This window comes from Ipomoea nil, unplaced genomic scaffold (assembly GCF_001879475.1).
Source record: "Ipomoea nil cultivar Tokyo-kokei standard unplaced genomic scaffold, Asagao_1.1 scaffold2805, whole genome shotgun sequence".
Taxonomy (NCBI): Eukaryota; Viridiplantae; Streptophyta; class Magnoliopsida; order Solanales; family Convolvulaceae; genus Ipomoea; species Ipomoea nil.
Genome location: NW_017619233.1, coordinates 2579717 through 2604663, shown reverse-complemented (window position 1 = coordinate 2604663; position 24947 = coordinate 2579717). Strand labels below are relative to the sequence as shown.

Here is a 24947-nt window from a genome sequence, read left to right as displayed (position 1 = left end):
TTGATTTTTAAAACAAGTCAAACAACTAATAGTGGCCAAATAAGCTAAAATTGGCCTATAGACTAACTATTTTACCAAACATGGCCTTAATGTGTTACATGCACCCTAATATATCTATCTATCTATACTATATATAAAAACAAAATCCTCACTTTAACTTCCCGCCCAAAACAATCCTATAAAATATATTGTTAATTCAATTTTCTACTCGTACTACAATTCTCAGTTTCGTATTCTAATATTGTAAATAGTGTAATATAATTCCTAATAAAATATATTGTTTTTTACTTTCCTATTTGTAATATAATTATACATTGTGATTACTTATTTGTCACTAACATTTTTTTCCCTTTTTTGTTTAACTTTATTTAGTTATTTGATTTTTCTTGCCTTTTAGGACTTTCTGGATGGAGAGGTGGTTGAAAGTCCTATTAGAACTTTAAAGCGAAACAAGCAATGTGATGCAAAGGATGGTGAATCTGTTAAGAGCAGTGAATGTTGAGAAGTTGTGGATTGAAATTATTAATAAAATGTTTTCCTGTTGAGAGCGTAGTCATTTATGCCTTTGAGCATTAAACATTGTTATTGATGGTTTACATTCTACAAGTATTTGTCCCTGGTCATTTCAATATTTTTGTTATATTTTATATTTATAATTTTGAATTTGTGTATTTTGTTTAAATTTTAAGATTGCATGGTTTTACATTGCTTTGAATATGCATTTGTTTTATTTGTTTATTCACACATTGTTCATATGTGAAATTATAGTTTTAAAAAAGAATATTACAAAAAATAATTATTACTTGAGAATAAAAATGGCACGAAATTTAGGTCAATTGAAATAGCAAATGAATATTAATAATTGACTAAAAATTAATAATGATTCCAAACTGACTCAAATGTAAAAAATAAAAAAATAAAAAAATAAAAAATAAAAAAAAATAAAAAAGGCAGTCCGCCCAAACAATAGTATATGTAAATTGGTAAAATATTTTATTATTAATAATTTACTGAAAATATTTTTAAAAAAATCTGTTATTAATAATTAACTAATTGACTAATTGATATGCATTTAAAAAGAATAATTTACTGAGAGTAGCATGGAAATTAGGTCAACTGACAGATAAAGTGAATATTAATAATTGATTGAAAATTAAAAATGACCCCAAATTAACCGAAATGAAAAAGAAAATGGTAAGACCATCCAAATAATAGTATATGTAAATTGGAAAGGAATCAATTATTAACATTTAACTGAAAATATTTTTTTTTAAAATCATAAAATAATTAACTAATTTATATGTATTAAAAAATTGACTGAGAATATAAATGACACGAAAATTAGGCAAATTGAAAAATGAAATGAATATTAATAATTATCTGAAAATTAATAATGATCCCCATTTTAACTATTTTGAAAATAAAACAGATTAACTATAGTATAGGTAAATTGAAAAAGTACCTATTATTAATAATTGACTGGAAATATTAAAAATAAATTTGTTATTAATAATAACTAATTAATATTTATTAAAAAGAATAATTGACTAATAATAAAAATGGCATGGAAATTAGGCCAATTGGAAAAGAAAATTAATATTAATACTTGATTAAAAATTATCACAAACTTATTCAAATGAAAGAGAAAATTGCTAGACCGTCCAAACAATAGTATAGATAAATTGGAAAAAGAATCCATTATTAATAATTGACTGAAAATATTTTTAAAAAATCTATTATTAATAATTAATTAATTAATATGTAGTAACAAAATAATAATTGACTTTGATAAAAAAAAATGACACGAAAATTATGACAATTGAAAAAAAAATGAATATTAATAATTAGCTTGAAATTAAAAATGATTCTTGATTAACTATTTCGAATAGAAAACGGATTAACTATAATATAGGTATTATATAGGATACATATGGATCTAAACTCATTGATTTTCAGAGGAAATAGTCATGCAATGAGCAAACTATTTTGAAAATACTTTGCATAGAGAAGATTGTTACTACGTTATTGCATGACTATGTTAATTATATGGCAATTAAAAAAGGAAATGAATATTAATAATTGACAAAAAATTAAAAATGATCCGGATTAACTATTTCGAAAAAGAAACGGATTAACAATAGTATAGGTAAATTGGAAAAAGAATCTATAGTTAATAATTGACTGCAAATATTTAAAAAAATCTATTATTAATAATTAACTAATTGATATGTATTAAAAAAATAATTGAATATGATTAAAAATGACACATAAATTAGGCCAATTGAAAATAGGTATTATATGAGATACATTTGGATCCGAACTCATTGATTTTCCAGAGAAAATAGTAATGCAATGGGCAATGGTCAATTGTATGTGGCTTTTTCCCGAGTCACCCATCCTGATGGTCTGAAGGTGTTAGCTCTAAACGAGAATGGACAAGATTCTGTTGCTACTACCAATGTCGTCTACGAAGAAGTTTTCAATAATGTGAAATTCCAACCAGTTATATTATGTTTTCTTCTTATGCGAAGATGACAAAATTGGTATATATCTACACAGAAATATATCTTTCATACAAATAAATTAGGATAGCAAATGATTTATATAACTGAGTTGCTAGACAATGAGCAAATTCACCACGTAATACAAATCATAAACACTAATATATAAAATCTCTAAAGTTTTCAGCACCAGATGCGTACATCTACACATTGACTATTAATGGGCAATTATTTGCTCGAATTTAAGCAATGATAACATGAGAAAATACAGTCAATACAACTCAATTCTTCAATTGCATTATATAATATTCGATATTATTATTATTATTGTTATTATTGTTATTATTATTATTATTATTATTATTATTATTATTATTATTATTATTATTATATATATATATATATATATATATATATATATATATATATATTGTTATTATTATTATTATTATTATTATTATTATTATTATTATATATATATATATATATATATATATATATATATATATAATTGTATATCGATCCAAATATTTTTGAAATATTATAACAAATTCATTCCGTGCATCGCACGAGTAAAAATACTAGTTCATAATATATAACTATTGCGTTATTGTAGCACCAAACTTGTTATAATCTAGAGTTGAATTCGCTTCATCCACGTAAGTATATCATTGGCTTCATCTAGGGGATGTACATTATTTTTGTTCTGAGTATACATTATATTGTATAATGTACATTTAGTATAAAAATAATATACATTTAGTATATTAAAAATATACTTTTTATTATGGTTCACATAATGGTCCATACAATAATTTGCCGTACAGCTTTAGCTTGGCCCTATTCTTAGTATATGTGTATATTATCATCAATGGAAGAAAACCCATCAACAATAAAAAGAGTTACTAAAATAGGTGGTATAGCTATTTTAATATATTAGAACGTTGTATTATTTATCAGCATTACTATGTTACTAGCATTAGCTTAACCTTTTTTTCTTTTTCTTTTTTTTTCTTTTTTTTTTTTTTTTTTTTTTTTTACAGTTCAAATGCCATTTAACAGAGAGGGGTAAAATTCGTAACTTTCGAAATAATTGTGGGATAATGTAGATATACATGAACAATTTGTGGAGAAACTGCGCTATGTGCATATAATTTAAGGGACAAAAGTTCTATTATTTTCCTATTAAAAATTAATTTAAAGTTTTATTTTAATATAAATAATAATTATCATGATTAAAAAATTAATATTTTATAAGAAAGAATTTTGTAATGGATTTATGTTTATGGTTTTAAAAAAATAATGAATCAAACATAATATATATATATAAATTTCTAACTTTCAATTTTGGTCCTATGAATATAAGGGGTCTTGTTAACTTCAGTCTCTAACTTTCAAACGTGTCAATTTAGTACCTTGACTATGTAATTTTTGTCAATTTTGGTCACTTCGATCAAATTTCGCCGGAAAATATTAATGGTTAAAAAATTGAGGATATTTTAATCATTTCACCCCTCTTCTACTTTTCTCCCGCAGTCCATCTTTTCCAACGGAAACTTCGTTGTTTGCAACCATGGCGTATGGCGTGATTTTTTTCCGACGGAAACTTCGAAGTTGGGAGGCTAAAAGAGATTGTGGCTTTGAAGGGTGAATGTTTGGAGAAAAAGGGTCTGAACTTGAAGGGTTGCAGTGAAATTCTGGTGGGAGTAGCGAGGCAGGGAAACTTCAATTCCTCCGCTGCGCTGCGAGTTGAACGGAATTTCTGAGATGGAATTGTTTGATTTCGGCGGTGGCAGCCGGGACGACGGAGACGCAGTGAGCGGCCATTTCATTCGATTCTTCGCTCCTAGCCGAGAACTTCTAGATAGAAGCGGACGGAGAATTGGGTATTAGGTACAGTTGCAGAACAAGGGTGAAGTTCCCGTCACCGTCGAACACCTCAATGCCACCAGCTATCACCATCTTCTCCGACGAATTTCCACAGTTTCAGCGAAGAAATGTGGAGAAAAAAAAAACAATAAATGCTGAAAGGCTAAAATACTCTCATTTTTTAACCATTAATATTTTCAGGCGAAATTTGGCCGGCAATTTGGCCGGAGTGATCAGAATTGACAAAAATTACATAGTCAAGGTACTAAATTGATACTTTTGAAAATCAGGGACTGAAATTAACAAGACCAATATAGTCATAGGACCAAAATTAAAATTTCCTCGCTAAATATATATTAAGACTATATTCTCTAACTTTTAGCCAAATACTTGAAACTGAAAATGTTCTATCATTTTTCATAAAACATTTTGTTTCCAAACAGATCCTAAGTTCTTTTTCTTTCTTTCTTTTTTTTTTTTTTTTGAGAACTTAAAGTTATGATTTTCATGAAAAAGTTAGAAAAGTCTATTCATTATATTTAACGGGTGGGACCATCATTGCGCATGGTATTTTTTTTTTTTTTTGAATGCTACTGACTCTATTACATTATAGTATATGTTCAAACATACTTTCTCAACCTAATGAAGCACACAGAGTCAACAACGCCACCACTGAGGTTCAATCTCATGACCTCCTACGTGGGAGAGATCACTACATATCATCTGAGCACAAGGTGCTTGGCTCATTGTGCATGGTATAGTATTGCGGAATTTTCATTTATATATTGATAACCTATTAATAAAAATAATAGAACCACTAACTATTGAATTAAATTATCCTACCAAACTAATAAATATTACAGAGTACTAAATGTCCAACAATTTTTTATTTTTTTTTAAAGATAAAAAGTAAAAATTGTTATAAGGTATAGATAGATCTATATAAATAGGCACCTTCCCCGATTTGAATCTAATATATCTTCTAAAAAAAACTTAACAAACCATTTACCGAAATGGGCATCACAACAATGGTGAGTCTCCAAATGGCATCCATAGTGCTTTTGGCTTTACTAGCTTCGTTTGCCCGCGCATATGATAACAACCCCTTGCAAGATTTTTGTGTTGCAGTTGCTGATCCCAAAGCTGCAGGTACACATTTACATTTTCATAATGCCTTCATATAATTTCTCACTTCTGTCCAAATTTATGTGAGACCGTCTCATCAATTTTTGTCTGTGAGACATGTCGAATTATAGTCAACTGGGTGTATAATTAAGTATCACAATTCCAGTTATAAGTATTGCAATATTTATTATTAGTAGCAATCAATTTTTTTCTTAAATATTATCAAAATTTCACATATTACTGGGCGTTTGGTTGGAGGGAATTTAAATTCCATTCCCACTTAATTTCCACCTAATTTCAAAGGCCACTAAATTCCTTAGTTTGGTTGGAAGGAATTGCAATTTTCTCATTTTCATGGAATTAAAATCTCATGCCCGCCTTGGGATTTTAATTCCATGGATCTTGGAAAGAAAAAAAAAAAGATAATGATGAGACACAATTACCCTCCCCTTTTTTAACCTAAAATTGATTCCTAACAACAACAATGGCCATTTTGGACTTTATACTACTTATTCCCTTTCATTCCCATGTATACCAAACATTGGAATTGAAATTCTCAGTAATTTTATTCCTGTAAACCAAACACTGAAATTTAAATTCTCACTTTATTCTCAGTAATTCATCTCTTATGTAATTGCAATTCATTTCTCACATAATTCTCTCCTTCCAACCAAACGCCCCATTAGTATTACAATATCTATCATAAGTAACATTTCACGTATAAGTATTACAATCCTAAATTCGACTTGCCTCACGGATTTACGAGCGTGACTCTTTCTTCTAGCTTTCTTCGACTCCTAAATATTGCCTACTAAACTAGCAAGTGAGCTAAGCCCATGCGTTTGGCCTCTTTCTTTCCTCTTTCTTTCTTGGTTAACTAAATTGTACATGCATTATAATTATATTGGTTGTTGATACATGCATGCAGTGTTTGTGAATGGAAAGCCTTGCAAGAACCCAAAACTTGTTGATGCAAATGATTTCTACAAGGCTGCTGGGTTTAACACCCCTGCTGGAGGTACAAATATTAGTTCTCTGGGACTAGTAGCAAAGCTTGTAGATGTAAACCAATTCCCAGGGCTGAACACCATGGGGTTGTCAATCGCTCGTATAGATTTCGCACGTAATGGCCTACTCCCACCCCACACCCACCCTCGAGCCACTGAGGTTGTGTTTGTTCTGGAAGGCACTCTTCTCGTTAGCTTTGTCTCTTCAAACCCACTCAACGGTCAAAAGAATAAGCTTTTCTCCAAAACTCTTAAACCTGGCGACTCCTTCATTTTTCCCATGGGACTCGTTCACTTCCTCTACAATGTTGGCCGCACCAATGCTTTACTGTTTTCAGCTTTCAGTAGCCAAAATCCAGGATATGTTACCCTTGCTAATTCTGCTTTTGGATCTGCCCCGCCAATTTCACAGGATGTTCTCACCAAAGCATTCCGCCTGGACAAAAAAACCATTAACTATCTTCAATCACAGACCTGGCCTCTTATCTAATATTCTACTTCTATGCTATTATTACTTATTATTATCTTTGAGTTGTATGCGGTTTGACATACAATATACTATTAAATAATGAAGGTAATATAATATATATTATTAAATAATGAAGGTAATATTATATTTCTGTAATGTCAAGGATGGCCTGTATGCTCTTTTATATTAAATAATAAGAAGTTTATATGGTATGAATGTAATATTATATTTCTGTAATGTCACTATGAACAATGTCTCTTCCAGTAATATAACTATGGGTTTTTTTAAAAGTAAATTGTTGTGTTGGGGTACAACCTCTATTACGAGTCAATACATGCACATGAAGTGCATAGCCCACATATTGAACTTGGTGGTACATGATGGGTTAAAATTTGTTGATAGTTCTGTTAAGAGGATTAAAGATGTTGTGAGACGTGTTAGGAACTCACTTACAACGCTCAAAAAATTTAGAGATCGTGCTGATCTTATTGGGATGGAAGCAAAATGTGCTTTACAACTAGGCAAGGAACTGATAATTGTCTAGTGATCTTATAATTTTAATTTGGTTTGGGAGTAACCACAACATTCTTAATCTGTTAAAATTATATATTAAGTGGTTTATTTTTATCACATAAAGTTTTGGACATATCAGTTGTGATTAATTGTATGTAATATGATGAAATTTAGCCCACAGACAATTTCGTTATATTTGTATAATTAATCAGGATGAAATACTGGACTACGGTCATAATTTAGCCCACAGGCAATTATGTATCGGAATGTAGTTTAGTAGTTTTATCAGTGATGATAGAAATAAATTTATTTATTTACTTTATGGTTAATTGTAAATAATTTCCAATTCTATCATGAAGTTTAGTTTTATGATGTAAACTTTAGATCATATTTCTTAATTTGTCCACAGGGATTAAGAAAAGGAACATGATCTCTTAAGTTTTTTTTTATCATAATGGTTGTAATGAATCTTATTGAGTAAAACTTTAGCCTATAGGCAAGTTTTATGTCATTTGATTCTTCATCTCACTTGATAATAGTTTCATCATAAATAAAATTTTTCAGTTGGATCTAATTGAGTAAAATTTTAGCCCACGGGCAAGTTTTATGTCACTAGATTCTTCTGGCTCTTTAGTAATTGTGAAATATATTATCATAAGGGTTTCTTAATTGGATTTAATAGAATTAAAACTTTAGCCCACAGATAAGTTTTATGTCAATAAATCCCTTAACCCATTAGATAATAATTTTATCACAATTCTTAGAATATATAAATTTAGCTCAATTATAATTCTAAGTTTTATGGTTTGCATTGGCAAAACATGTATTCAGTCACTTCCCAAAATTTAGCCACTTTTATTAATTAATCCACGAATCTTGCTCGGTTCTTCGGACTAACCGTAGTAAGCTATGTGGTTTGACATACATCTTTTGGATTTCAATAATAATAAAATGTATCTTTTGAGCCAAATTCTAACTTGGTTTCAGAAGGTGTATTTTGTTTTTTAGTATGTCCAACTATGGTGGGGAGTTATATCTTCATTATTTAGTTGGACTTTAATTGGAACCAAAAATTGATTATTTAGTATGTCCAACTGATGGTAGGGAATTATGTCTTTGATCATTTGTTAGTTGGTCAAATCAATTATGAGTATGTATATTATTACGTTCACTTTATTAATTTCTCTGAAGAATATCTTAATCAGTGGGAGTGATCATTTAGAAAAAGATCATTAAGATGCTCCACTAAAGTTTATGGATTTAATTCGCTTCATACATCCTAAATTGGATTGTATGTCGAACAACAAGTCCAAAATATTCCACAAGTATTAATCTTGTATTTGTTCTTATAAATTCATAAGTTCAAATTATTGAACATTTGGTTGTGCAACATATTTATGAAAATGTTGTAACAGTATTAAGGAATTTATTAGAATAAAAGCATTTAACTTGGGGTGAACTGTAATTTAATAAATTCTTCAGTGATTAATAGAGTCTTTACTTTCATCAAAATTGATCCTGGGTCATTTTGGTTTGTAAGGCTCAAAACAATTTTATGAGACATATAAGTAAGACTCATTATGTTCAGTTCATTTAAAGTGAACATTGAAGTTATTTGGGAAGTTATGGTGTATGTTTAAGATTCCAAATTTATGGACTTAGACCTTTGGTTTATTGTCTAAGTTATTGGAATGATTTTGTGACTTGACTATCTTTTGGCTATTTTTTTATGAGTGGGAGTTTTTTATGAGTGGGAGTAACAGACGTGTTAACTCCAAGCTCTTAGTCGTTAGAGATAGTACTTAAAGTTAACTTATAAAGAAGTCATAGAATATAGTTAGCATTATACTAACATTAAGAGATCTCTACTTAAGGCATGATTATAAAGTTCTAGAGATCATACAGTGTACTCTTTTGTACAATTTGGATGTGTTTTCTCTTTCAGTTGTGCACATAATGTATTTTGAGAAACATCCCTTAAGGTACCAAGAATAAACATAGGGTTTGTTCATAAAGGACCTAAGTTGGAGAATTAAAATGCATGTGACCATAATGCATATTACTCGGATTAAATAGAGGACACGTCACTATGATTCATGTGTTTTGTTCTTTAATGAAGGTTGTGCTAGTACTTCACTAGAAGTTGTTAGTCAACCAGACTCTGTGCCTAATATAGACCTGGATTGATGGGATACAGGTTTATGGATTAGATAGCACATTCAGATGGTCCTCATACTGCTCAGTGGACACCAATACACCATCTAGGGTTCTGAGTCAGGTATGAGGCAAAATATGGCTAACGGTCTACCGTTAAAGAGGCAACACAACAGGGAACATCAACTATGGTTGGAGATCTACATGGCTACGCTTCCGCTCTTATAACGAGGTCAGATCTCTCGTATACTGTTATTCATTATATTTAGACTATTTAGATTTAACACCATGTCTCTTACAAAGATAAAACTATGTGTTTTTTCAAAAGAAAATTGTTGTATTGGGGTACAACCTTTGTTACGAGTCAGTACATGCACATGAAGTGCATATCCCACATTTTAAACTTGGTGGTGTAGGATGAGTTAAAATTTGCTGATAGTTCCGTTAAGAGGGTTAGAGATGTTGTGAGATGGGTTAGGAACTCACTTACAAGACTCAAAAAATTTAGAGATCTTGTTGATCTTATTGGGATGGAAGCAAAATGTGCTTTACAGGTAGATGTTCCAACAATATGCATGGAATAGCGCCTACATTATGTTTAACATTGACATACAATACAAGAAGGTGTTTGAAGAATATGAGGATAATGATGCCTCATTTTCTGCTGATATAGCTAATTTTGTTCCTTCTTATTTTGATTGGTGTTTTGTGGAAAGCTTGGTAATTCTGCTCAAAAGCTTTTATGAGATGACAGTGAGAATATCTGGTTCTCTTTATTTCACCTCTAACACTTTCTTCAGTGAGATTTCTTATTTGAATTGCATGTTGGATGACATGATTGCTGCGGAAACTGGTTGTGAAAAAAGTAATTAATAAATTTATCTTCTTTTTTATGTTTTAAAAAACCTTGTTAGCTTTCTGAATTCTGATTTGTGTTTTGTTAAGCAATAGGGTCCCAAATGGAAGTTAAGTTTGAAAAATATTGGGGTATCCTGAAAAAATGAACTTCTTCAATTGACCATTTTTGCCAATATTTTGAACCCAAGAGATAAATTTGAATTATGTCTTACTAGTTTGTCAAACTTTATGGTGATGTGAAGGGCAAACTTTGTTTAGAAAATGTCCAATTAAGTTGTAATGTCAGAATTTTATAATGACAATGCAGTCACCTACTCTGTGCATGTGCAATCTGAATCATTTTCTAGTGGCCAACCTAATGTGCAAACTCTCCAGTCTCATACTACAATTGGAGGGTGGTGGAAGTAGTAAAGAAACTGAGCTTCAAGTGTATTTAAGTGAAAAAATTATGAAGGAAAGTGATGAATTTGATATTCTTAGATGGTTGAAGATAAACAGTTAGAGATCAGATCAGATGTCCTATTCTCTCTAAAATGGCACGCGATGTGCTAGCAGGGTTGCAGTTCTTATATCCACGGTTGCCTCTAAAAGCGCATTAAGTACTAGTGTTAGGGTATTATATGCATTTAGGAGTTTCTTAACTCCTAAATTTACGAAAATTCTAGTATGTGCACAAGACTGGTTGAGGTTACCAAATCAACCAGTACAAATTGAGAAAAATATCGTTGATGTTAAATGCTTGAAAAAGGCATTCTATAATCTATATTCATAATTCAATTTCTATTATTATGTTTTACTTAGTTACTTTAATTTCCGTTTTTAATTGAGTGTTTTTTATTTGTAGAATTGGCCATTGGATGTACTAGAGCTGGGACTGTTGGAACTAGTTCTTCTCTTCCTACCATTATAATGACAATGCAGTCACCTACTCTGTGCATGTGCAATCTGAATCATTTTCTAGTGGCCAACCTAATGTGCAAACTCTCCATCCAGTCTCATACTACAATTGGAGGTGGTGGAAGTAGTAAAGAAACTGAGCTTCAAGTGTATTTAAGTGAAAAAATTATGAAGGAAAGTGATGAATTTGATATTCTTAGATGGTGGAAGCTAAACAGTTAGAGATCATATCAAATGTCCTATTCTCTCTAAAATGGCACGCGATGTGCTAACAGGGTTGCAGTTCCTATATCCACAATTTCCTCTAAAAGCGCATTAAGTACTAGTGGTAGGGTATTATATGCATTTAGGAGTTTCTTAACTCCTAAATTTGCAAAAATTCTAGTATGTGCAAAAGACTGGTTGAGGTTACCAAATCAACCAGTACAAATTGAGAAAAATATCGTTGATGTTAAATGCTTGAAAAAGGTATTCTATAATCTATATTCATAATTCAATTTCTATTATTATGTTTTACTTAGTTACTTTAATTTCCGTTTTTAATTGAGTGTTTTTTATTTGTAGAGTTGGCCATTGGATGTACTGGAGCTGGAACTGTTGGAACTAGTTCTTCTCTTCCTACCATTCCTATAATCTTTATTTATTTCACATTTCATTCCAATTTGTAAATATGTGATTTTTTGTGAATTACTAAATTGTGATATGTGAGGCAAACTGGCAAGTGAAAACTGGGGCAATGGCTGACAACATTCAATTGTTACTACCTTTGATTCCTTTCCAACAATCTCATGAGGCCCCTTGACTACCTTGAGTAAAAAAACAGGGCATCAATATCAGTTCAATAAACCATTAAGCTAAGCATTTTGCCTTGATTCATTGAATCTTGAGTGAAATGCTCTTATGGTGGTATATCACTCTCATTTAGTTCTTAGTTCTTAAATCTTAATTGTTTTCTTTCTACTAATTAGTAATTATTACTTTACTAACTTCAGTTGTTGCCAATGGCTATGATGATGCTTTCACCATTTGTCTGAATCAAAGGACTTTGAGTTCATATGTTGCTCTAAGTTTTATTCCAAAACTCAAGTAGCAATTTCTCCCAATTTTGCCTTAATATGAAAAAATAGCAATTTGATCCTTTTTTTTTCTCTCTCATCACAAGTGTAATTCCTTTATTTAACAACTTGTTCGTTTGTACTTTGTACAATTGTACTTGCTTTTGGCTAATGATTTTAAATATGAGCATGAAGAGAATGAGTGTTGAGTAGCCAACTACTGAGTGATGAGTGCCTAATCCTGTATTTCTAACTTTCTGCGATGTAAACTTGTAATTTGGAGTTTTGGAATTTGAACAATCTAATTTTGCAATTTGGAGTTGTGTAATTTAGTTTTTTTTTTTTTTTATATCTCTGAACTTTTAACAATTAAGTTGTAAGTTGTAAGTTGTAAATTGTTAAATGTCATTTGTAAGTTAAGTTCACTAAGTTGTAACTTGTAAGGTTGAACTTTAATAGTTTAGTTTAAATTTTTTTAATATTTTTACAATCCGAACATAACCGAATTTCGATAAAAATCGACTGAACCTGAACAACCAATATCCGAAGTAATTAATTGCTAAAATTAAACGAATTGGATACAAATATTATAAATCGAAATCCGAACGAGTGGGCGGTTCATAAATCCGAACTGCCCGTGCACAAAACCTATGTCACAATGCTATGAAGTGGTTTCGGTGTTCTAGTTCTAAGTTTGTCACAAGCCAATTGCATGGGAAATGTTAAAAGTATTATTCTCATTACATTTTTTTTATATTTGAATAAATTGAAGGAAGAAAAGGAAAAGAAAAAAAGAATTATAAATTCTTTTTAAAAAAAAAAAAAATCAAAAACCAACTCATATTAAAATATGAAAAGAGTTCAACAGAAACAGCGGAAAGAAACCGAGGAATAGAAACTAAAAGTACTCAACCAGATCCCCCCAACATTACATAAAGCTTGTTTAGCCATAGTGTTAGCCAACATATTATATTAATAAAACAACATAAACAAACACTTACTCAATACAAAAACACGAGTAATTTACCGAAAACTCTGTTCGCTAACACCCTAATTCATAATATATAACTATTGCGTTATTGTAGCACCAAACGTTTATAATCCAGAGTTGAATTGGCTTCATCCACGTACTTGTGTAGGCGGTACAGTTTTAGCTTGGCCCGGCCTATTCTTAGTTACTTAGTATATGTGTACATTATCATCAATGGAAGAAAACCCATCAACAATAAAAAGAGTTACTAAAATAGGTGGTATAGCTATTTTAATATATTAGAACGTTGTATTATTTATCAGCATTACTATGTTACTAGCATTAGGATAACCTTTTTTTTTTTTACAGTCCAAATGCCATTTAACAGAGAGGAGTAAAATTCACAACTAACTTTCGAAATAATTGAGGGAATAAAGTAGATATACATCAACAATTTGTGGAGAAAATGCGCTATGTGCATATAATTCAAGGGACAAAAGTACTATTATTTTCATATTAAAAATTAATTTAAAGTTTTGTTTTAATATAAATAATAACTATCATTATTAAAATAATTAATATTTTATAAGAAAGAATTTTGTAATGGATTTATGTTTATGGCCTGGTTTTTAAAAAAATAATGAATCAAACATAAAAAAAAAATATATATATATATATATATATATATATATATATATATTTCTAACTTTCAATTTTGGTCATATGACTATAGGGGTCTTGTTAATTTCAGTCTCTAATTTTTAAAAGTGTCAATTTAGTATCTTGACTATGTAATTTTTGTAAATTTTGGTCACTCCGGCCAAATTGCCGACCAAATTTCGCTGAAAAATATTAATGGTTAAAAAATTGAGGATATTTTAGTCATTTCACCCCTCTTTACTCTTCTCCCGCAATCCATCTTTTCTGACGGAAACTTCGTTGTTTGCAAGAGCAAATACCAATTTTGGTCCCACGAGTATTAACAAAATGACGGTTTTGGTCCACATGTTTAATTTCTACCAATTTTCATCCCACGACTATTGTTTTAGTACCAATTTTCATCCACGACTATTATTTTAGTACCAAAATTCATCACGTCGGTCACCCCACCATCCAAGACATGTCGAAATCTAAAAATTTTAAGGGCATTTTTGTCATTTTCAACTTAAGACTCTAATTTGAGCATGAATAAAGGGATGTAAGCCCTAAGATCAATCCCAATTGGCAGTTCTCCTCATCATCCTACTTTAATTTTAGGAGAAAAATTGCGAATCGCGATAGATCTTAGGGCTTAAATCTTTTTATTCATGCTCAAATTGGGATCTTAATTTTAAAAAGACGAAAATACCCTTAATAATTTCATATTTCGACATGTTTTAAACAAATGTGTGACTGGCGTGATGAATTTTGGCACTAAAACAATAGTCGTGGATGAAAATTGGTACTAAAGTAATAGTCGAGGATGAAAATTGGTAGGAATTAAACATGTGGACTAAAATTGTCATTTTGCTAATACTCGTGGGACCAAAATTGGTATTTGCTCTTGTTTGCAACCATGGCGTATGGCGTGATTTTTTTCCGACGGAAACTTCGAAGTTGGGAGGCTAAGAGAGATTGTGGCTTTGATGGGTGAATACTTGGAGAAAAAGGGCCTGAACTTGAAGGGCTGCAGTGAAATTCTGGTGGGAGTAGCGAGGCAGGGAAACTTCAATTCCTCCTCTGCGAGTTGGACGGAATATCTGTGACGGAATTGGTTGATTCCGACGGTGGCAGCCGGGACGGTGGAGATGCAGTGAGCGGCCATTTCATTCTATTCTTCGCTCCCATCCAAGAACTTCTAGATAGAAGCGGACCGGAGAAATGGTCGTACCGAAGACATTGAATAGCGTAATTGGGTATTAGGTATAGCTGTAGAACAAGGGCGAAGTTCCTGTCGCTGTCGAACACCTCAATGCCACCGGTTATCACCATCTTCTCCGGCGAATTTCCACAGATCCGGCGAAGAAATTGGGAGAAAAAAACAATACATGCAAAAAGACTAAAATACCCTCATTTTTTTAACTATTAATATTTTCCGGCAAAATTTGGCCAGCAATTTGCCCAGAGTGACCAAAATTGATAAAAATTGCATAGTCAAGGTACTAAATTGACACTTTTAAAAGTCAGGGACTAAAATTAACAAGACCCCAATAGTCATAGGACCAAAATTAAATTTTCCTCGCTAAATATATTAAGACTATATTCTCTAACTTTTAGCCAAATACTTGAAACTGAAAATTTTATAAGAAAAATGAATTATTTTTCAAAAAAACATTTTGTTTCCAAATAGATCCTAAGTTCTTTTCTTTTTTCTTTTTTTCTTTTTTAGAGAATTTAAAGTTATTAAAGTTATGATTTCATCAAAAGTTAGAAAAGTCTATTCACCGTACCCCACCCGAACTTGTCTTTGTATTTAATGGGTGGGACCATCATTGTCTAGGACGGAGCCAAAGGGGGGGCAGGGGCAGCTGCCCCCCTCACCACACTCCCACCCCATATATAACATTTGTATGTATATATATATATATATATATATATATATATATATATATATATATATATATATATATATATATATATATATATAGTACAATTTTTAGTATTAGTAAAAAAAAAAAAAAAAAAAAACAAATGAATGGCAACAAGAAATGAGTTAGATTAGTTGGTAAAGCATATTTATAATGAAGGTCATGTGTTTAAATCTTGACTTCAACACAATCATGTTTTTAATAGTTTTTTTTTAATATTTAATACACACACATATATAACATTCTTTTTATTAATAATGAGATGTGCAATTTATAATGTGTTTTTTTATTCAAATTATTTTATCAAATTAATTATGTTTCATATTTTGTTATGAATATTTTTATAAAATTTCGATGGGTTTTATTTTTTGTTCATATCCAACAATATTTATACATATATTTTTTAGATATTTTTTTTCAAATTATCTCTTTTGTTTTAACGTTTCACCTTCACTGAAAAAAATTTCTGCATACGTCTCTACTTCTTCGCCCCCCTCAACGGAATTCCTAGCTACGTCCCTGATCATTGTGCATGGTATAGTATTGCGAAATTTTCATTTATATATTGATAACCTATTAATAAAATAATGTCTTCAAAAAAATTAATAAAATGATAGAACCACTAACTATTGAATTAAATTCTCTTACCAAACTAATAAATATTACGGAGTACAAAATGTCCTAACAAATTTTTTTTACAAAAAAAAAAAAAAAAAAAAAAAAAAAAAAAAAAAGATAAAAGTAAAAATACTTATAAGGTATAGATTTTTTTTTTGAATACTGCTCACTCGATTACATAGTATATGTTCAAACATACTCTCTCAATCTGAAGCACACAGAGTCAACAACGCCTTCACTGAGACTTATAAAATATAGATAAATCTATATAAATAGGCACCTTCCCCGATTTGAATCTAATATATCTTCTAAAAAACCTTAACAAACCATTTACCGAAATAGGCATCACAACAATGGTGAGTCTCCAAATGGCATCCATAGTCCTTTTGGCTTTACTAGCTTCGTTTGCCCGCGCATATGATAACAACCCCTTGCAAGATTTTTGTATTGCAGTTGCTGATCCCAAAGCTGCAGGTACACATTTACATTTTCATAATGCCTTCATATAATTTCTCTCTTCTGTCAAAATTTGTGTGACACCGTCTCATCAATTTTTGTCTGTGAGACATGTCGAGTTATAGTCAAGTGGGTGTGTAATTAAGTATCACAATTCCAATTATAAGTATTGCAATATTTATCATTAGTAGCAATCAATTTTTTCCTAAATAGTATCAAATTTCACATATTAGTATTACAATATCTATCATAAGTAACATTTCACATATAAGTATTACAATCCTAAATTCGACATGTCTCACGGATTTACATTCTCACACAAGCGTGACTCTTTCTTCTTTCTTCTATTCTCAAATATTGGCTACTGAACTAGCTAGTGAGCTAAGCCCGTGCGTTTGGCCTCTTTCTTTCTTTCCAAAAGGTTGAACCCCAACCCAACAGAGCATCTGGGAGGATGTAAATTATGGTAACTCATCAACTGAACATGAACCATGGCTTACTGCGCACAAAGAGCCCCATCAACTGAACATGAACCATGGCTTACTGCGCACAAAGAGCCCCCTCACTTTGAGAGGTTGCTCCCATACTGCCGCTGGTGAGACTCGATCCCTGGTCATTCTTTCTAACTTACACCTCTATGACCAGTTGAACTGCCCATGCGGGCGGCCTCTTTTTTTCTTGGTTAGCTAATTAAATTGTGCATGCATTATAATTATATTGGTTGTTAATACATGCAATGCAGTGTTTGTGAATGGGAATGTTTGCAAGAACCCAAAACTTGTCGAAGCAAATGATTTCTACAAGGCTGCTGGGTTTAACACCCCTACTGGAGGTGTAAATCTTAGTTCTGTGGGACTGGTAGCAAAGCTTCTAGATGTAAACCAATTCCCAGGGCTGAACACCATGGGGTTGTCAATCGCTCGTATAGATTTTGCACCCAATGGCCTAATCCCACTCCACACCCACCCTCGAGGCAGTGAGGTTGTGTTTGTTCTGAAAGGCACTGTTTACGTTGGCTTTGTCACTTCAAATCCACTCAATGGTCAAAAGAATAAGCTTTTTGCCAAAATTCTTAATCCTGGCGACGCTTTCATTTTTCCAGTGGGACTCGTTCATTTCCTCTACAATATTGGCCACACCAATGCTGTAGTGTTTGCCGCTTTCAATAGCCAAAACCCAGGATATGTCTCCCTTGCTAATTCTGCCTTTGGATCTGCCCCGCCAATTTCACAGGATGTTCTTACCAAAGCATTACGCCTTGACAAAAAAACCATTAACTATCTTCAATCACAGACCTGGCCTCTTATCTAATAATCTGCTTCTATGCTATTAGTACTTATTATTATCTTTGAGTTGTATGTGGTTTGACATACAATATACTATTAAATAATAAAGGTAATATTATATTTCTGTAATGTCAAGGATGGCCTAGTATGCTCTTTTATATTAAATAATAAGAAGTTTATTATGGTATGAATGTATTATTATATTTCTGTAATGTCACTATGGACAATGTCTCTTCCAATGATATAATTATGGGTTTTTTAAAAGTAAATTGTTGTGTTGGGGTACAACCTCTGTTACGAGTCAATACATGCACATGAAGTGCATAGCCCACATATTGAATTTGGTGGTGCATGATGGATTAAAATTTGTTGATAGTTCTGTTAAGAGGGTTAAAGATGTTGTGAGATGGGTTAGGAACTCACTTACAAGGTTCAAAAAATTTAGAGATCGTGCTGATCTTATTGGGATGGAAGCAAAATGTGATGTACAGCTAGATGTTCTAACAAGATGGAATAGCACCTGCGTTATGTTTAACACTGTCATACAATATAAGAAGGTGTTGCCATACAATACAAGGTGTTTGAAGCATATGAGGAGAATGATGCCTCATTTTCTACTGATCTAGCTAATTTTGTTCCTTCTTATCTTGATTGGTGTTCCATGAAAAGTTTGATAATTCTGCTCAAAAGCTTTTATGAGATGACAGTGAGAATATTTAGTTCTCTTTATGTCACCTGATGGATATCAATATTGCACTATGCTTACTTTCCCGTGGGTCACCCTTCTTGTGACTGTTGTATGTCAAACACACTTAACGGTGAGGGAGCATTTAGATCGCAAAATGTGACATTACCTAAACTTCATACTAATTTAGTTGAAGTGTTTTTTCTTTTTCTTGAGTAATGATGATTACTCGAGGGTATACACTGTATAAACACCATCTTGCGACCCTAGCCAGTAAAAGACTACACGGAAGTCAATTGTTATACCATGGACCAACGTTCATCTTATATTGTGGATCTTGTTCCAAAACGACATTCAAATTGTGTACCTGCAATTAACATCTAAAGTACATATTATGTACATGCAATTAACATATTATGTACCAGTAAATAAATTATGTACCTATTACAACTATAACAATTAACATATTGTATATATGTAATTAATAAATTATGTACTTGCAGTTAATAAATTATGTACATATTACAACCGCAACAATTAACATATTGGGAGTGTTTGGCAAATGGTTGTTAGCTGATTGGGTTACTGGGTTTGACTAGTTGATAGCATTAGCTGATTGTAAAAAAGTGTTTGGTAAATTAACTGTTAACTGTTAGCTGATTACATACAAAATGACTTTCTCAAAAAAGCTACTTTGAGCAGCTTTTTAAATTTTAACATTTTGGAAAAATGAGTATTACTAAACAAGCTTTGTAAACAGAATCAGAGAATAAAAAGTAAAGAAAGAAAACTGAAAATTAGAAAACATAAATGAATTTGGAAAAATGGGTATTAGTAAACAAGCTTTCTAAACAGAATCAGAGAATAAAAAGCAAAGAAAGAAAACTGGAAAACTCAGAGCAGAAAACTTAAGTAAAGAGGCCTATATGAATTCGCTTGAATTTGCTTTCAACTTTCTTACGCCTCTCATACAACAGTTGTATGTTCTATTTGTCAATCCCACTGCTACATAGATATAAGATATATGATGTATCATATCCAGCAAAAATATGATTTGATCACATGGAAGTATGGAACATACCTTGACTCCTCCAACATTGGAACGGTGCATCCCAGGCAATGCTCCATGCTTCTGCAATTTCTTAGGCTGCACATGCAAGATCCCGAGGACTCTGATGAAGGCCTAATGTTCCACAAAAGGCTGGGTGCTGATGTTTTCAGTGTCCACAGCCATCCTATTCAACTTTATAAAACTGAATAGAACACATTGAGCAGATGAGTCTGATGATAAAATAGAATCCGGTAAAGTCAAAACAATTTCACTGTGGCTGCCAATATTTCCATGAAAACAGATAGCAAAAGCAATAGGATTCTAACCCTTATGCTTCAGTGTAGAGAAAACTAATTGCTACAAGGGACTACATCTGGTCATTGCACCGCAAAAGACAGTAGGGAACTGCAAAACACGGGATCTTCTGTGAATTCATGCAGACTTTAGTCAGCTACAGAAGAAACCATGCATTATATTCTTTTACAACCCACTTATGGTTTATAAATCACTCTAACTAAGACTACATAGTAGCGAATCCAACAAGGCAGAGAGTAAGAGCAACTTTTTTTTGCTTTAATGGATCAATGGTCAGAATCAATTAGTACAGGTGTAAAAAAGAAAATGAGCTCAAACTAAATTGAGGAGATCAATAGCTCAAACTAATTCAAAATATGGGTGCTAGATAGATCAAATATTCATCTTAGCTATACAGGGAGTCAGGGATATCTATCTAGACCGTTAATGGCAATGAAACTTATCTTTCACAAAATTGAGGCAAAATTCCCACTCCCTCACCCACTGTCAGATTAACTTTCTTCAACTCTGTATCACTTGCTTTCAGAATTTTACTCTGCTAATAGAAGTTTTCAGTATTTTATGTGTAAATAAAGCATAAAGCGTAATAATTGGATTGTGACTCTCACATACAGCATAATGTCATATGAGATCTGTAGATCTTTATCTCACCGAATTCTAAGGTAGAGTTGTTTTTGGTGACCAAGTGCCAGAAAAGTAGGCACTAACTTGTTAAAAAGCTTTGTTTCAAAAACCTACTTGCGGTGGTAACACAAGATTAATGCAAAAGCTCAAGGGGAAATGAATGCATTCAATAGCAAGATATGTCATGAAAGATAGTGTAGCTCTGACCCATATAAGGCCCCAGAAGTATGGGAAATTCAAGACAGATATGAGAGCTGCAAATATTCATAATGAATATTCCTCATATATACAAAACATAGGAACATGAATCAATCAAACACCACATATACATACAGAGAAAATGGATAATTCTGACCGGGTAATACTAGATCTATTTCACATATAGTTCACAGACACTCTACTCATATCCAAATGCAGAAAGGTATGCAGCATTCAAGTGCCATAGATTAACGGAGACCAACATACTTCTTGAAATAAGCATAAGATTAAGTGCAAACACAAACTACTTGGCTGGCAATGTTTCACCTGCAAAATCCAGAGCAGAAGTGGCTCTATATATAACAACAACAACAACATAGATAGCCTCAAAATCTCCATACAGAAAGAAATAAGCACCTGAAGTTCGAAGGGGAGGATGAGTGGTAAATTCAAGGCAAGTAGTTAAGGTGTAATGTATACCCTTCTCTCTGCCAGTATACAAAATATACAAGCCACTCATGCTATCCACAAGTAGTTAAACACATACTATATAATATAGTATAAAGAATCAACTATTCTGATTCCCGAGAATCGTCCTTAGGAGAGGGTTGGTGCTGGTTTTGCATTCTGGGGTGTTCCATCTGCTGCTGCTGGTGATAAATATGGGTCAAGGCTTGATTGTTTAAAACCCCTATATGAGCATCTTGTGATAGCCCAAGTTCCAAACCAGGAAGCTGAGGGTTAGTGGCACTTAAAAGTGAGGTAAAACTCATGGGATTGATATGGGTGAAAGGCAGGTCAAACCCAGAGAATCCACCCTTGTGTTGGTAATTTGAAGTGTCGCTTCCCAAATTGGTAGTAGAAGTTGAAGAAGATGAGGATGATGATGATGACATAAAAGCGGCAGCTGGGGGCCATAGACCCGGCGTGGAGATATGGTGTCTCCCTAAATTCCCACCAACCATTGGCCAAGCGGCGGCCCTACTGTTACTATCAACGGCCCCCATGTGAACTTGAGCCCCCAATTCATCCAAGTTCTGATTATTCAAACCCATGCCCATAGGCATAGAAATAGAGGCTCCGGCGGCCGCTAAGGCGGAGGCAGGCATGCTCCCGGTCCCCGTTGCCGCGATTATCGAGGGTTCCGCCTGCTGTAACAGCCACTGAATGGTTTCTCCGTCGGACTTGTGGCCCAGTTCTCGGGTCAACTGGAAGATTCTGGCGGCGCAGAGAGCAGGCATCCTAATCCTCCGCCCTCGGCCGTCCACTTTGGTGTGCCTGTCCCTATTGGAGCTTCTCTTTGGGAGGGCCAACTGCTGCTGCCTCTTGCCGCCCTCTTCTTTGTCGGCCACCATAATCTGAAAGTCTTTGACCTCTGCTACGGCTCTTTTACTATTCTCATCCACGTTGTTGTTGTTCGTATTGATCGCCTTGCTGTTCGACAACCTTTCATCTTCATCCAGCTGATTTGAGCCCTTGGGATCCATCAACGTGTATGCGTCTATTCTAGTCTAGGTCGTGTGTGTTTGTTTGCGCATCTTTTCCAGCCTTACAGTGACAGGTTTGATTGAAGAAGGTGAACTCTGAAGCACCCAAAAAGTCTTTTAGTAAAGTTTTCCCAATTTTGAACCCTACAGACAACAGTTCCACTATTTACAGGAGATTTCAGAGTTAAATGTTGAGTTTGAATAATCAGCTTGGTTGGCAAATTATGCTGTGACTCCTGTGAGCACGTGCGTACCATGTACGCACAAATTTATATCTATAATTTTTATATTATAAAAATTATGAATATAAATTTGTTTGCACCATACAAAGTGGGTACGTGCTCACAGCATAACGATTGAGCTTGGTTGGTGTGAGTGGTCTTGCACTACAATTAGGCCTGCTCGTGATCTAACCAAAATAAAAAAATGTTGAATTTGAATTTATCAAAATTAGGGCTACAAACGAGCCAACTTGATTGACCCTTAAAATTGAAACTCGAGCTTGATTTGATAATTTTTTATATAATTCAAGCTCGACTTGATCGGTTAGAGTGTTCGAGCTCGAGTCAGAGGTCGACTCGATTGGCTCGAATTTAGATCAAAATTTTGAGCTTGAGCTTGATCTCGAAATTAAGCTCGAGTTTGACCAGTCAAATTACATAACCAAAATAGCATACTCTAATGAATCGTAAAATGATAAAGAGTTAATTCCACGAGGTCCATTATTTTTGTGTCAATTTTAAATTTAATCATAGGCTATTATTTTTATCATTTAACATCCTAGTCTATTATTTTTGGACACTTTTAGTCATTCTTATGACTTTTCATATTTTTAATAAGGATATTTTTGTCTTTTCATATATTTCTTAGTGTTGGAATTTGATTTTCAATGGAAGATTGAAAGAAAAAGTGATATAATTTGATTATTTTACCATTGTTTTCTTTCTTAATTATATTACTCTTATTAATTTGTAGGGGCATATAGTCGTTATTCCTTACAATTCCAAATCTAACCAAATAATAGAATTAGTATTCCCCGTAATTCCTTTTCCACCAACCAAACAATAAAATTCATCTTCTTAATAATTATTTTTCTATGAAATTTCAATTCTACTTCCTTAGTTCCTTTAAAATATTTTCCCCGAACCAAACCGGCTCTTAATTCTCCATCATAAAACGTATCCTTCCATGATTAAGCTACGTTTTTCCGATTCTACAAACTTTCCGACTCCAAAGGACGCGACTCGACGTATCGCCGTAGCAAACCGCTGCCGTATTGAATCCAACGGATACAGTATTTAGTGATGTCAATGGAAATTGATGAATGTTAAAGATAACATCACCAGGGACGGGGTCAGTAATTTGCTTGAGTGGGGGCAAAACAGTACAGACGGATTCAGAAATTTTTTCAGTAAAGGCGAAACATTAAAAAAAAGAGATAATTTAAAAATAAATTAATTAATTACTTAAGAAATATAGTTGTAAATATTGTTAGATATAGACGAAAAATAAAACACATCGAAACTTTATAAAAATATTCATAACAAAATATGAAACATAATTAATAAATTGTAAAACTATGTTGATGTCAAAATTTGAATCATTGACCTCCCTATTGCCAAATTTATGCTTTACCACCTAATATAACTCACTCTTGTTAACATTTTATAGTTTTTTTTTTATTCTAATACTAAAACATGTACTATATATACATATATACATACAAAGACTACATATGGGGTGGAGGTGGGGTGAGGGGGGCAGCTGCCCCCCTTTAGCTCTGTCCCTGACTTAACCTGTAGGTTTAATTAAGTGGGGGGGAGGGGGGGGGCATATATTTTGAAGAAACAAAAAAATTTTAAAATTCTATATAATATTTAAAAAAAAAAATACATATATGATATTAAAAAAAAATTGGGGTTGGGGAGGGGGGCCAAGGCCCCCCTAGGCATGCACTTGCCTCCGTCCCAGAACATCACACATCAATCATATCAATTTGATTATCTTACTAGCACATACATTGGCTTATCAAATAGGCGGGGTGAAGATTTTAAGGAGATTTTACATATGTGATTAGGAAAAAGAAAATGGGATGAGAAAAAAAAATTAAATTCTGAAATTAAAAAAAAATTAGAATTACGCGCCCAAACGGGCCCATGCAGTGGCGCAACTCTCCCTCTTCACATGTGGGTCTCACCCTCTGCAAAATCCCAATTGAAGCATGTGCTCCATCTCAACTAAA

General features: G+C 32.6%; 3 protein-coding genes across 4 annotated transcripts; 2 read left to right on the top strand and 1 right to left on the bottom strand.

Annotated features, from left to right (window-relative positions):
• The first annotated feature begins 5368 nt into the window (after nt 1-5368).
• Nucleotides 5369-7266, top strand: LOC109158257 (germin-like protein subfamily 1 member 13). 2 transcript variants are annotated; one of them, XR_002050343.1, is made up of 3 exons: nt 5369-5519; nt 6424-7076; nt 7108-7266. XR_002050343.1 is itself a non-coding variant. In XM_019306158.1 (2 exons), exons 1-2 carry the CDS (start codon nt 5384-5386, stop codon nt 6990-6992), a joined length of 705 nt encoding a protein of 234 aa, XP_019161703.1. In that variant the 5' UTR covers nt 5369-5383; the 3' UTR covers nt 6993-7266. The 2 variants fall into 2 exon arrangements, 1 of the variants encoding a protein (XP_019161703.1); XM_019306158.1 differs by having other exon boundaries at nt 6424-7266.
• A 9690-nt stretch (nt 7267-16956) lies between these two features.
• On the top strand, nt 16957-18423 carry LOC109158063 (germin-like protein subfamily 1 member 17). Its single transcript, XM_019305882.1, has 2 exons — nt 16957-17077; nt 17802-18423. Exons 1-2 carry the CDS (start codon nt 16957-16959, stop codon nt 18368-18370), a joined length of 690 nt encoding a protein of 229 aa, XP_019161427.1. The 3' UTR covers nt 18371-18423.
• Nucleotides 18424-21578: 3155 nt separating this feature from the next.
• Nucleotides 21579-22897, bottom strand: LOC109158256 (transcription factor TCP20-like). Its single transcript, XM_019306157.1, has one exon. It carries the CDS (start codon nt 22703-22705, stop codon nt 21791-21793), a length of 915 nt encoding a protein of 304 aa, XP_019161702.1. The 5' UTR covers nt 22706-22897; the 3' UTR covers nt 21579-21790.
• Between the last annotated feature and the right edge of the window lie 2050 nt (nt 22898-24947).